This window comes from Jaculus jaculus, chromosome 13 (genome assembly GCF_020740685.1).
Source record: "Jaculus jaculus isolate mJacJac1 chromosome 13, mJacJac1.mat.Y.cur, whole genome shotgun sequence".
Taxonomy (NCBI): Eukaryota; Metazoa; Chordata; class Mammalia; order Rodentia; family Dipodidae; genus Jaculus; species Jaculus jaculus.
The window spans coordinates 27,258,001-27,271,838 of record NC_059114.1 but is presented as its reverse complement, the minus strand read 5'-3'; the positions used below and the strand labels follow the sequence as shown (position 1 = coordinate 27,271,838).

The 13,838-nt window shown below is 45.1% G+C and overlaps 1 protein-coding gene and 1 pseudogene across 1 annotated transcript in view; one reads left to right on the top strand and one right to left on the bottom strand.

Moving 5' to 3' along the window:
- The window catches only part of Vps33a (VPS33A core subunit of CORVET and HOPS complexes), a 53,951-nt gene that overhangs the window by 17,766 nt on the left and 22,347 nt on the right, over positions 1-13,838 (top strand). Inside the window, exon 7 of the mRNA XM_045132989.1 lies at positions 5,500-5,693. Within this exon, the coding sequence (XP_044988924.1) occupies positions 5,500-5,693 (194 nt within the window). The remainder of the gene's footprint in view (positions 1-5,499; positions 5,694-13,838) is intronic.
- Positions 1,861-3,647, bottom strand: LOC101601955 (annotated as a pseudogene).

Below are 13,838 nucleotides of genomic sequence, written 5' to 3'. Positions count from 1 at the left end.
GCACCAGGGGAAAGGTTCTTTCCTTCGCCACAGCACCTTAAGAGCCTACAGGCAACCAGCCAGAAACCAATGGCTCTACTTACTTTCCATTTAGGAAGGGAAAATATCTCAGATTTGACCATTTAAAGAAAAAAATTAAGGAACCATATCTCCCAACTCAAGACTGGCATCAGACACTGCTGACAGACCAGTCCAAGATGCTAGACTGACTGCCATGGCCTCAAGTCTGCCTTGAACTCGTCTAGACACTGATTCACAGAACTGAGTGGATACCAGAGGTGTATAGCTCTTGAGCCTACAGGTCAAGCTAAGCACTCAGTGCATACTTGGAGAGACTTGGATCTACTCAGGAAACCAGGCAGTGGTTGTTAGTGGTTGGCACCAATTTCTGTTCTGGTCTTGCTATGTGGCCCAGGCAAGTATTGAACTCTATTGAAGTATTGAACTTTTTTTTCTTTTCTTTTTTTTTTAAAATTATTTATTTATTTATTTGAGAGCAACAGACACAGAGAGAAAGACAGATAGAGGGAGAGAGAGAGAATGGGCGCGCCAGGGCTTCCAGCCTCTGCAAACGAACTCCAGACGCGTGCGCCCCCTTGTGCATCTGGCTAACGTGGGACCTGGGGAGCTGAGCCTTGAACCGGGGTCCTTTGGCTTCACAGGCAAGCGCTTAACCGCTAAGCCATCTCTCCAGCCCAAGTATTGAACTTTTTGTTTGGTTTTTTGAGGTAGGGTTTCACTCTAGACCAGGCTGACCTGGAATTCACTAGGGAGTATCAGGGTGGCCTCAAACTCATGGCAATCCTCCTACCTCCACCTCCCTAGTGCTGGGATTAAAGGCATATGCCACCACGCCCAGCATGAACTCATTTTTGAGAGAATGGGTACATCAGGAGCCTCTTGCCACTGCAAATGAACTCCAGATGTATGCAACACTTCATACATCTGGCTTTACACAAATTGAGGAACTGAACCCAGGCCATCAGGTTTTGCAAGCAAACACCTTTAACTGCTAAGCCATCTCCCCAGCCCTAGTATTGAACTCTTAATCCTTCTGCCTCAGCCTCCTCAGGACTAGAATTACAAAAGTTGTCCATCTTTTGAAGTTCTTCAAGGCTCAAGAGGCTGGAGCTTAGTTTCTACAAAGGAGCTCCTGGGCTTCAGAGGCCACAGGATGCTATGGCTTCTCCCCAGGTTGAGCCTGAGGATTCTTCCCATTCAAAACAGCTCTTCTGCAATTCTTCTGACACTCAGACAAGCTGTCTGGGAAGGGCAATCAGTATGCTGAATTCCATGCAGCCAATGCTGTCACCCTCCAGGACAGGCAGTTTCTGAAAGTGCTGCAGCCCAAATAATCAGGCTCACTTGTGTGTTCTGCCTTTGCCCCAGCAGCCTGTGCTGCCCTCAGGGAAGCCTCTGACTACTAAAGATTCCCAATCTAGGGAAGCAATAGGAAGAGGAGACATCAGGATTTCTGGTGATTGTTGGCACCCATATCCACAGATGGGCCAGGCCCTCCTAACATGTATGGGTGTCATGCCCTGGCTTCATACTGAAGAAAGACCAACATCCTTCAGATGTGTAGGGTGAGTGTCTCCTGACCTGGTCATGCTGCCAAGCCAGGGCTATAGTTCAATTCTGGGAAAGGCACTAATTTCTAAGCCCCTGCAATCCATGGTACAGTCCCTGCCTCCTGCAACCTCACAGATGCAACCTTCTTAGGTCATGGAGGAGGGTCCAGCCCATGGGTCTGCAGAGTAGAAGTGTAAACAGGCAAAAGGCAAATAATACAACCTAGGACTGCCCAGAGAGCCACAGGCAGATGCCCAAGATCTGTTTGGACCCTTGTGACTAGCCAATCATCAGGAGACACATCAGAAGCAGATGGTCACCAGTGGCCATTCCAGGCCATCAGCTCTGACTTCCAGGGCCATCAGCCTCGCTGTCACTGCTCTGAGACTTCTCAGAGGGGCTCTCCAGGCGGTGCAGGTCCAGGAAGCTAGTGATAAGCCTGGCAATGGCTTCCACATCACTGCGGTGGTCCATGACTGCACTCTGGGTGAGTGGGTGGGAGAAGCCTGTTGCAAACCGGAGCACTACCATGTAGCCCTTCCCAAAGTACTGGACTTTCTCCTCCTCCATGTTCACATCTTGGATGTCATTCAACAGGACCACCACTAGAGGAGTGTGCAGGTCAGCAGCCACTCCCCTCCCCATGTCCCATCTCCCCTGTGCAGCAGGGCAGGTTACTTGAGGGCCACTAGCTCTGCTTGGAGTCACAGTGGTATTGGTGGCAAAAGCATTCACTATTACATATCCTGGACCCCACAGCACCTTCAGGATAAGTAAGACATGCTCAGGGGACTCCTGTCACATCTGCAGGTCTGGGACAGAAGCTGGCTGTCCTGAGCAGTCCCACAGCAGGGGTCTATTCACTAGGCCTTAGCTGCCATCTTCATGCTGAGCTTTTTGGCCCATTTTTACCTAAAAGCTAGAAAACCTATTGGCCAAGGAAGAGACCTGTCACTTCTCCCTCAGCTGCTCAGGGAACCCACCTCTGGTGCTAGACAGCAAGTCCTACCTCTCTAAGAGCCACCAGAAGCTTAAACACATCCCTGCCCCACTGAGCCTTCCACTTCTCCCCACTGCTGCACATGGTACTGTCCTTGTGGCTGGGCATCTGTGGTACTGGTTCTCAGCAAACAGCCAATGGAGAAGCTCGGCCAGTGTAGTACTAACACCCAAACTTTTAAGCAACCCTGGTTTTCAATCTGTGTCACCTTTAGGACTGTGCACTGCTATGTCGCCACATGGTTAAGAACTGCAGTCTTTGGGCCTAATGCCCCATGTTAAAAAACCTACCAAGGGGCTTCTGCATGTATATAAGGTTGCTTGCACATTTGTAGTAGACAATGGCTGGGCTAGATGCACAGGGCAGAGCATCAGTGAGAACCTTCTGCTAACCATAGCTAAACCAACTCCCAGGCTCACAAATTCAAGGGAGTACGGGAGGCAGGCTGCTTTCACCCATTCAGCTTCTCAATCACCTAACAGGAATCAGGTGTATAACCTGGGCTTGGGACAAGTCAGGTGGTTCCTGGAAACCAAGCTGGCTCCCTAAAGAGCTAAGCATGCTGACGCTGGAATCAGCTCCCACCACCTCCACCCCACCAGAGAGGAGCTAAGGAGTTCCCATCTTCTCTGACAGGCTATGTCCTAATGAACAAAGGAGACCCTGCACCTCACCTTGCAGGTCAGGACATGCCTGTGGGACCCCTACTTCCTAAACAGGTGGACTTGGGCCCAAACCATCCAGGCTTTCGAGTACTGTGTCTTACCCTGACTCCCACACCTCACCTTGGTCATGGCCTGCTCTGAGAAGTCAGCAGCTTCCTGTAGAGGCTGAATGTCTTCAAAACGACTTTACCAGTACGCTTGTTGAAGATGGCTTCCTCCCAGTCCTCCAAGTTCTGCACAGCCACAAATAGACAGCCTGTGACATAGAAGAGCTTCCAGCCCAGACTATTCACAAGCAGGGACCAGGAGCGGATGCCCGGAGCCCTCTTCAGATGTAGGCAGGAGCTGGTGCGTGCCTCTACCTGCATGTACATCCCTGGACCACGGGCGTCACTGCACAGCAGAGGCGACCGGTGCGGACACGCACGTGCACACGAAACACGGCCTGGTTTGCTCGGCTCTGCTCTCAATGGGACGCGCGTCCAAGGCCAAATGAGGCTGGATAAGGAGGGTCCCTTCCTGGGCAACAACCAGCTCCGAGAGGGACCTGGCTGAGGCTGCCTCATTTTTAATTTTATTGATTTAAGGGGCGGGGAGAATAAGCACTCCTGTCAGGTCAAACAGTCTCCAGATACATGTGCTACTTTGTGCATCTGGCTGTGTGTGTGTGTGCTAAACATATAAATCAGGGCCTTCAGGCGGAGAAGAGGCTCAGTGGTTAAAGGCACCCCAGTACTCATGTAAAGCCAGAGTGGCACATGTGCCTGAAGTTTGATTGTAGTGACAAGTCCCTGGCATACCTTCCTCTGCCCCTTTCTTGAAAATAACTATACATAAAAAGGAGGATCTTCATGAGTTTGAGGCCAGACTGAGACTACATAGTGAATTCCAGGTCAGCCTGGGCTAGCATAAGACCCTACCTCAAAAAAAAACAAACCACAATTTTTAATGTATTTATTGATTTATTTGAAAGAGAAAGGGGAGAGAGAGAATGGGTGTTCCAGGACTTTCAGTCACTGCAAACCAACTCCAGATGCATGAGCCACTTTGTGCAATGGCTTTATGTGAGTACTGGGGAATCGAACCAGGGCTGCCAGGCTTTGCAAGGTAGCACCTTTAATTGCTAAGCCATTCCTTCAGCCCATTCTTGCAGATTTTAAAGATATTTATTTATTTATTTGAGAGAGAGAATGGGTGTGCCCATTCTCTAGCCACTGCAAACAAACTCCAGACACATGTGCTACCTTGTACATCTGACTTATGTGGGTTCTGGGGAGTTGAACCTGGGTCCTTAAGTTTCACAGGCAAGCACCTTAACGACTAAGCCATCTCTCCAGCCCCTTGTAGATATTTTGAATGGAACAATGACTGACCTCTGACTAAGTTTAGAAATTAAACATTGTTCAGTGGTACCTATAGATATCTTCCAACAAAATGAGAACCCATGGCTGGGGAGATAGCTCAGTGGGTGAGAGTACATGCTGTGCAAACAGGACCTGAGTGGGATCCTCAGCACCCTGGTAAAAAGCTGAGTGTGCCCATATGAGCCTATAACACCAGGCTTGAGGTGGGCAGAGTTTGGAGACTCTGGTGCTTCAGGTTCAGCGAGAAGTTCGTAGTCCAGAAGAGTGGTAAAGGAGGGCACCAGTGTTCTGCTCTGGCCTTCACACCATTCACAGGTCACACGCATCACAATGCACACACACAAGCAGACACTGTACATACATGTGTCACCTACCACATCCCCTCCCCCACAGATAGATATTTTAAAAAGAAAGAAAATGAGAACCATGCAATCAGTATTAAAGAGTCACTGTTCTGGGCTGGAGAGATGGCTTAGTGGTTTAGGTGCTTGCCTGGAAAGCCAAAGGACCCAGGTTCTATTCCCCAGGACCCATGTAAGGCAAATGTACAAGATGACAAATATCTGGAATTTATTCACAGTGGCTGGAGGCCCTGGTCCTTTCTCTCTTTCTGGCTCTGTGTCTCTCTCAAATAAATAAAAAATAAAATATTTTAAAAAGGGTCATTGTCCTATGTACGTACCATGGAAAATGAAGATACAGAGCTGAATGTCATTTTCTTCTAAAGCTGTCTCAGCATAAGTTAGTAGTATTCCTGTACATGGACCTTGGAAACTAAAAGTGCAGGCATGTATGCCATTCTCCATTGCATGGGAAATAGCATTTTGTGTCTGGGCCCTTGACTATTGGTTCTTCCAGTAATAACACACAGTTGGCACTCGTTTCCTCCGCTGTTCAGGTTATGTGAAGTTACCTCCAGAGAAATTTGCACCTAAGAAGCAGGGTGATGGTGGGAAGGACCTCCCCACAGAGGCAAAGAAGCTTCAGCTGAACTCTGCTGAGGAGCTCTACGCTGAGATCCGCGACAGGAATTTCAATGCTGTGGGATCTGTGCTCAGCAAGAAGGCGAAGGTCATCTCTGCGGCATTTGAGGTGACACAGAGTTCTTACCCTGCTATCCTCCGTGTGCTGGATGTGCCTGCCCTGAGGATTGTAGAGCTTCAAAACCACATAGTCATTAAGCTTGGCTTCAGTACAGCTCAGGCTTTTTACTTTTGTGATTTTTCGTGGTAGAATCTCACTCTGGCCCAGGCTGATCTGAAATTAACTATGTAGTCTCAGGGTGTCCTTGAATTTATGGCAATCCTCCTACCTCTGCCTCCTGAGTGCTGGGATTAAAGGTATGCACCACCATGCCCAGCAGCTCAGAGCTTTTTACTTATTTATTTTTAAACATTTTTACTTATTTATTTGCAAGGAGAGAGAGAGAGAATGGGCCCATCAGAGCCTCTTGCCACTACAGACACACTTCAGATGCATGTACCACTTTGTGTATCTGGCTTTATATGGGTGATGGGGAGTTGAACCCAGACAGTTAGGTTTCTCAAGCCTTTAACTGCTGAGCTATCTCTACAGTTCTAGGGGTATTCAAAGTTTTTCCACTGGTGATCTATTTTTGCCTAAGAAATTTTGGGTGTGTAGGTATATAAAATAGGTATGCAAAGCCAGGTGTGGTAGCACGTGCCTTTAATCCCAGTACTTGGGAGGCAGAGGTAGAGAGGAGCGCCATGAGTTTGAGACCACCCTGAGACTACATAGTGAATTCCAGGTCAACCTGGGTTAGAGTGAAACCCTACCTCATAAAAACAAAACAAACAAAAAACTCAAAAAAAAAAAAAAACAACAACGTGTGTGTGTGTGTGTGTATTTTTTAACTTGAGGAGCTGGAGAGATGGCTTAGCAGTTAAGGTGCTTGCCTGCAAAGCCTAATGACCCAGGTTTGATTGCCTAGGACGTACATGAGCCATGCACAAGGTTGCACATGCGTCTGGAATTTGTTTGCAGTGGCTAGAAGTCCTGGTGCGCCCATTTTCTCTCTTTCTCTCTCTGCCACTCTCTCTTCAAAATAAATCAAATATTTCAAAAAACTATTTGACAGCCAGGTGTGGTGGTGCACACCTTTAATCCCAGCACTTGGAAGGCAGAGTAGGAGGATTGCTGTGAGTTTGAGGATACTCTGAGACTACGTAGTGAATTCCAGGTCAGCCTGGGCTAGAGCAAGACCCTGCCTTGAAAAACAAAACAAACAAAATTACTTGAGAAAGAAGGAAAGAGAGAGAATGAGTATGATCAAGCCCTCTTGCCACTACAGTTGAATTCTAGACACATGAACCACTTTGTACATCTGGCTTTACATGTGTGCTGAAGTCTAGGCTGACAGCTTTTGCAAAGCAAGCATCTTTAACCACTGAGCTATCTCCCCAGCCCCCAAACCAACTCAGTATACATGTAATTTTACCATTTATTGAAGATAAAAGCAAATTTTCATACCTGTCAGATAGATGTAATTGTTTATTTCTACATAAAAAAATTAAGTCTTGTCTGAATATTTGATACTCAGGAAGTAGACTATCTTGAATATATTTCAGAGTTGATGAGAATGCTGCTTTGTGTATGTAGCATAACCTATGTAGACATAGATTCAGACCCATTTCAAACATTGGCCATTCTGTTCTAATCCCAAGCCAAAATTTGTTTAATGATTTTTTTGTATTTTTTTTTCTATATTATGTTTATGTATTTATATGAGAGAGAGAAAAACAGGCATATAGAGAATGAGAGATAGAATGTGTGCACCAGGGTCTTTGGCCGCTGCAAATGAACTCCGGATGCATGTGTCACCTTGTACATCTGGCTTACATGGGTCCTGAGGAATTGAACCTGGGTCCTTTGGCTTTGCAGGCAAGTGCCTTAACCACTAATCCATCTCTCCAGCCCTGTATTTTTTTTTAACATTTTTAATGACAACTTCTATAATTATAGGCAGTAGACCATGATAATTCCTTCCCCTCCCCCCCTTTCCCCTTCACAAGTCCACTCTCCATCATATGCCCTCCCCCTCTCAATTAGTCTTTTATTTTGATGTCATCATCTTTTCTTTCTGTTATGAGGGTCTTGTAGTACTAGACATTGTGAAGTCATGGATATCCAGGCCATTTTGTGTCTGCAGGATTGCATTGTAAGGAGTCCTACCCTTCCATTGGCTCTTACAGTTTTTCCACCACCTCTTCGGGACTGGACCCTGAGTCTTGGAAGGTGTGATAGAGATGTTTCAGTGCCGAACACTCCTCTGTCACTCCTCAGCACTGTGGTACCTTTTGTCTTTTGAGTATCCCGGTAGTCACTGCCATCCAAAAAGAGCAGCTTCTCTCCCTCTTTTTCTTTTTTTTTTTTTTTTTTTTTGTTTTGTTTTTTTGAGGTAGGGTCTCACTCTAGCCCAGACTGACTTGGAACTCACTCTGTAGTCTCAGGGTGGCCTTGAATTCACAGCAATCCTCCTACCTCTGCCACCTGAGACCACCACACCCAGCTTTGAAAAGAAAAGCTTCTCTAACCACCTCTAACAAAATGTGAGAGTAGCAATAATATATGGGTATGAAAGTTAAGAAAAGTGCTTACAGGGTAGCTTGATGAGCATAATATATGCATTTAGCCAGACAACAGCAGGTCTTACATGCCTAGGGCTTGTGTCCTCCCCTGCCATAGGCTTTTGAGTAGGTTTTCAGTACCAGTCATGTATTCCCTCCCAGGTAGTAGGCCTCCAATCCAATTAAGAGAGCAGTTGGTTTCTCCCATTATAGGCATGCTACTATTGCGCCAGTTAACACATTTGGCCTGGCTGTCCAAACTTAAGGCTTGCAGTATCCACTGTTGTTTATCTCCACTGATAACTTCTCTCTCTCCCATTGAACTGCATGCAGCATAGCTTTTCCAAGCTTTCTGTCAGCTGGACTACATGAGGAGGTTTTCAGCCCAGCTCCAGCAGGATTTCTCAGTGAACTTGCAGCCCAAGTATGTGGAGTCTTCAGCAATGGGGTCTTACCGTCTATTCCTGGTAGGAAACCAAGGGCCTCGGCAATGCCCTATAATGTTTTTGGGGCACCAGGGACCTCCCTGGCCAACAACTCACTGGAAGGTATCCCATCCCTGGCACTAAAAATTTTCTAGTAACAATCTATGGCTTCTTGGTGCACCATTGTGCAAAAAAGTAGGTTTCCATGTAACTTATTCATACCCTCTTAGATTTTTATTAACCCTCCCTTTACCTTTCCTTTACTCAGATCTCTTCCCCTGACCTCACTTAGGTGATTGCACCCCAGTAATCTGTTCATCTACTTACATACATACATACACACATACATATGTATGTGTATATATAATATATATGCACACAGAGAGAGAGAAAATACCATCCCCTTAAGTCCTCCCCTCTACTCTCTCCCTTATAGCCTCTTTCTAACTTACTGGCCTCTGTTACCAATTTCAAGTCTAAACATTTGTAGCTAGGATCCACATATGAGAGAGAACATGCAGCATTTGGCTTTCTGGGGCCTGAGTTACCTCACTTAGTATAATCTTTTTCAGATCCATCCATTTCCAAATTTGCAAATTTTATTTTTCTTTACCACTGTATAGAATTCCATTATATAAATGTTCCACATCTTCATTATCCATTCATCAGTTGAGGGAAACTAGGCTGGCTCCATTTCCTAGCTATTGTGAATAGAGTGGCAATAAACATGGATTTGCAAGTATCTCTTAGGTAGTGAGAGGGGTCCTTAGGATGTATGCCTAGGAGTGGTATCACTGGATTATATGGTAGATCTACTTTTAGTTGTCTCAGACATCTCCACAATGATTTCCACAATGACTATACCAGCTTACATTCCCACCAATAGTGTAAAAGGGCTCCCCTTTTTCTGTATCCTCACCAGCATTTCTTGTCATTTGTGTTCTTTTCTTTTGGTTTTTCAAGGAGGGTCTTGCTCTAGCCCAGGCTGACCTGCAATTCACTGTGTAGTCTCAGGATGGCCTTGAATTCATGGTGATCCTCCTACCTCCACCTCCCAAGTGCTGGGATTAAAGGTGTGGGCCAGCTTGCCTAGCTCTTATTTGTTTCCTTCTGACAGGAGTGAGATGAAATCTCAGAGTAGTTTTAATTTGCATTTCCCTGATGGCTAAGGATGTAGAACAATTTTTTAGATGTTTAAAGGCCATCTGTATTTCTTCTTTTGAGAACTCTTATTTAATTACATAGCTCATTTATTATTATTATTATTATTATATTATATTATTATTATTATTATTATTATTATTATTATTATTTTGCTTTTTCAAGGTAGAGTTTGCTCTAGCCCAGACTGACCTGGAATTTACTATGTAGTCTCAGGCTGGCCTTGAAATCATGGTGATCCTCCTACCTCTGCCTCCCAAGTGCTGGGATTAAAGGTGTGCACCACCACAGCCAGCCCATTTTTTTTTTAATTTTTATTTATTTATTTGAGAGTGAGACACAGAGAGAAAGACAGATAGAGGGAGAGAGAGAGAAGCACCAGGGCTTCCAGCCTCTGCAAACGAACTCCAGACGCGTGCGTCCCCTTGTGCATCTGGCTAACGTGGGACCTGGGGAACCGAGCCTCGAACCGGGGTCCTTAGGCTTCACAGGCAAGCGCTTAACCGCTAAGCCATCTCTCCAGCCCACAGCCCATTTTTTAATTAGGCTACTTGATTTCATATTATTTGGTTTTTTGAGTTCTTTGTATATCCTGGATATTAATGCCCTGTTGGATGTATAGCTGGCAAAGATTTTCTCCCATTCTGTAGGTTGCCTCTTTGCTCTATTCACAGTATCCTTTCCTGGACAATGGTTGATTAGTAGTACCATTGAGCTACTTCATCAACCCAGACTTTCTTTCTTTTTCTTTTTTTCTTTTTTTTTATTTATTCAACGGAGAGAAAGAGAGGGAGGGAGGAAAAGAATGAGAGAGAGAGAGAGAGAGAGAGAGAATGAATGGGCACACTAGGGCTCCAGCCACTGTAAACAAATTCCAGACAAGTGCACCCCCTTGTGTCTGGCTTATGTGGGTCCTGGGGAATCGAACCTAGGTCTTTTGGCTTTGCAGACAAAGGCCTTAACTGTTAAACCATCCCTCCAGCCCCCAGGCTTTCTTTCATTGTAAACATTTTCTGAGACTTAGACTGAGGTCCTGTGTTAAATGTTTCTCCTTTTTTTTAGGAGGTGTGAGGGCACAGTTAATTGCAGTTTATAAGCTTTCATCATAAATTTAGGATCTTCTTCCGTTAGATTATATCTTACCTCATTTAAGGGGAAGACAGCTGTACTATAAATGAAAGAAAGCTGGACATGGTATTTCAGGCCTTTAGTTATAGCACTCTGGAGGCTGAGGAGGAGGATCATCTTGAGTTCAAGGCTAGCCTGAGCTACAGAGTTCCGGGTCATCCTGGCCTAGACTGAGACCCTGCCTTGAAAAACAAACAAAAAAAGCCAGGTGTGATGGCACATGCCTTTAATCCCAGCACTCGGGAGGCAGAGGCAGGAAGATTGCCATGAGTTTGAGGCCACCCTGAGAATACAGAGTGAATCCAGGTCAGCCTGGGCTAAAGTGACACCCTACCTCAAAGAACAAAAATTAAACAAAATTAAATAAATAAATAATTCCCTGCAACAGAACTTGGGAATCTTGCTGACAACTGGAGATTGGCCAGCATGACAGTGGCAGGGGATCCCTGCACACACAGTAAGTGATAATGAGATCTAAATCCCCAGCAGGCCAGAGCTTTAAAATTGGTGACTTCATTATCACCTTCCTGTCTCCGCTTGCTTGTTCACTGGTTTCTTCTTGTTAAGCTGCTTTATGACACATGGCAATTTAGTAAGCTTATGAACTCTAAATATTTAGACTTTGGAGACATAAATTGGAAGTTTTTGAAAACTAGTTCTTTATTTTATTTTTGCTGAAAAATAACTATTGAGCATATGTATTTTTGGAATTCAGTTATTTTAGGGATATCCATGAAATTATTTTCATATTTCAGAAGTAAAAGTTTTGGTTGAAATTTGTTTCCCCCCAAAATGTTCTCATCACTGAGATCCATCCATTTTGTTCATGGGCTATACTCAATTGAGGTAGACCGTCAGCCTACCTCAGGGATGGAGAGGTGGCTTAGCCATTAAGGTGCTTGTCTGTGAAGCCATGTTTGACTCTTCAGATCCCACATAAGCCAGATGCACAAAAGTGAGGCAAGCGCAAGGTCGCACATGCCCACTACATGGCAGAAGTGTCTGGAGTTAGATTTCAGTGACTGAGGACCTGGCTTGCTAATTCTCTCTCTCAAATTAAAAAAAAAATAATTAAATCCGGGCATGGTGGCACATGCCTTTAATCCCAGTACTCGGGAGGCAGAGCTAGGAGGATCACCATGAGTTCAAGTCCACCCTGAGACTACAGAGTTAATTCCAGGTCAGCCTGGACCAGAGAGAGACCCTACCTCAAAAAACCAAAAAAAAAAAAAAGTTATTTATTTATTTGAGAGCAAGTTAGAAAGAAAGAGGCAGGTAGAAAGAGAAGGCCAGGTGTGGTGGTGCATGCCTTTAATCCTAGCCCTTGGGAGGCAGAGGTAGGTGGATTGCCATGAGTTCAAGGCTATCCTGAGACTACTTAGTGAATTTCAGGTCAGCCTGAAGCAAGACCCTACCTGGAAAAACTGAAAAGTAAAAATAAAGAGAGAATGAGTCAGGTGTGGTGAGCCATGCCTTTATTTATTTTTAATATTTTTATTAATTTTTTTTTGAGAGAGAAGCAGATAGAGAGAGGATGGGCACACCATGACCTTTAGCCACTGCAAATGAACACCAGAAACATGCACCACCTTATGCATCTGGCCTAAGGTAGGTACTGGTATATTGAACCTGAGTCCTTAGGCTTTGCAGGCAAGTACCATAACTGCTAAGCCATCTCTCCAGCCTCGGGTCACACCTTTAATCCCAACACTTCAGAGGCAGAGGTAAGGAGAATTGCCATAGGTTTGAGGCCACCCTGAGACTACATTGTGAATTCCAGGTCAGCCTGAGCTAGAATGAAACTGTACCTCAAAAGCAGAGAGAATAGGCTTGCCAGGGCCTCTAGCCACTGCAAACAAACTTCAGCTGCACATGCCACCTTGTACATTATGTAGAGACTGGGGAATCAAACTTGGGTCCTCAGGCTTTGCAGACAAGTCCCTTAACTGCTAAGCCATCTCTGTAGCTGTTTTTTGTTTGTTTTGTTTTCTAGAGGTAGGGTTGTGCTCTATTCCAGACTGATGTGGAATTCACTGTGTACTCTCAGGGTGGCCTTGAACTCATGGCGATCCTCCTACCTTTGCCTCCTGAGTGCTGGGATTAAAGTCAGGTGCCACAATGCCCGCTGTTTGTTTGTTTATTTTTCTTTTTTGTTGTTGTTGTTTTTGTTTTTTCAAGGTAAGGTCCCACTCTAGCTCACACTGACCTGGATTTCACTATGTAGTTTCAGGGTGGCCTAGAACTCTCAGCAATCCTCTTACCTTTGTCTCCCAAGTACTGGGGTTAAAGGCGTATACTGCCATGCCTGGCTCTTTTTTCTCTTTAATTTAATTTATTTGTAAACAGAGACAGACAGACAGAATGGATATGTCAGGGTCTCCAGCCACTGCTAATGAACTCCAGATGCATGTGCCACTTTGTGCATCTGGTTTTATGTGGGTACTGGGGAATTAAACTTGGGTCATTAGGTTTTTTTTTTTTTACTTATTTTTATTTGAGACACACATAGAGAGAGAGAATTGATGTGCTAGGGCCTCTAGCCACTGCAAACGAACTCCAGATACATGTGCCACCTTTTACATCTGATTTACATGGGACCTGGAAAATCGAACATGGGTCCTTAGGCTTCATAGGCAAGTCCCTTAACTACTGAGCCATCTCTCCAGCCCCTTCTTTTTCATTAATGAAACAGGGTCTCAAGTAGCCCAGGCTGGTTTCAAACTCCTAATCTCCCTGTCTCCACCTCCAAGTCCTGGGATTATAGCTATACTATCAAGCCTGGCTTAGAAGCTTTTTACTGTTTATGGTCCCCTATGCATAGCACATAGCTTAATATTATCATTTTTTTTTTTTTTTCCTGAAGTAGGGTCTCATTCTAGCCATGGTTGACCTGGAATCCACTATGTAGTCTCAGGCTGGCCTTGAAGTCACGGTGG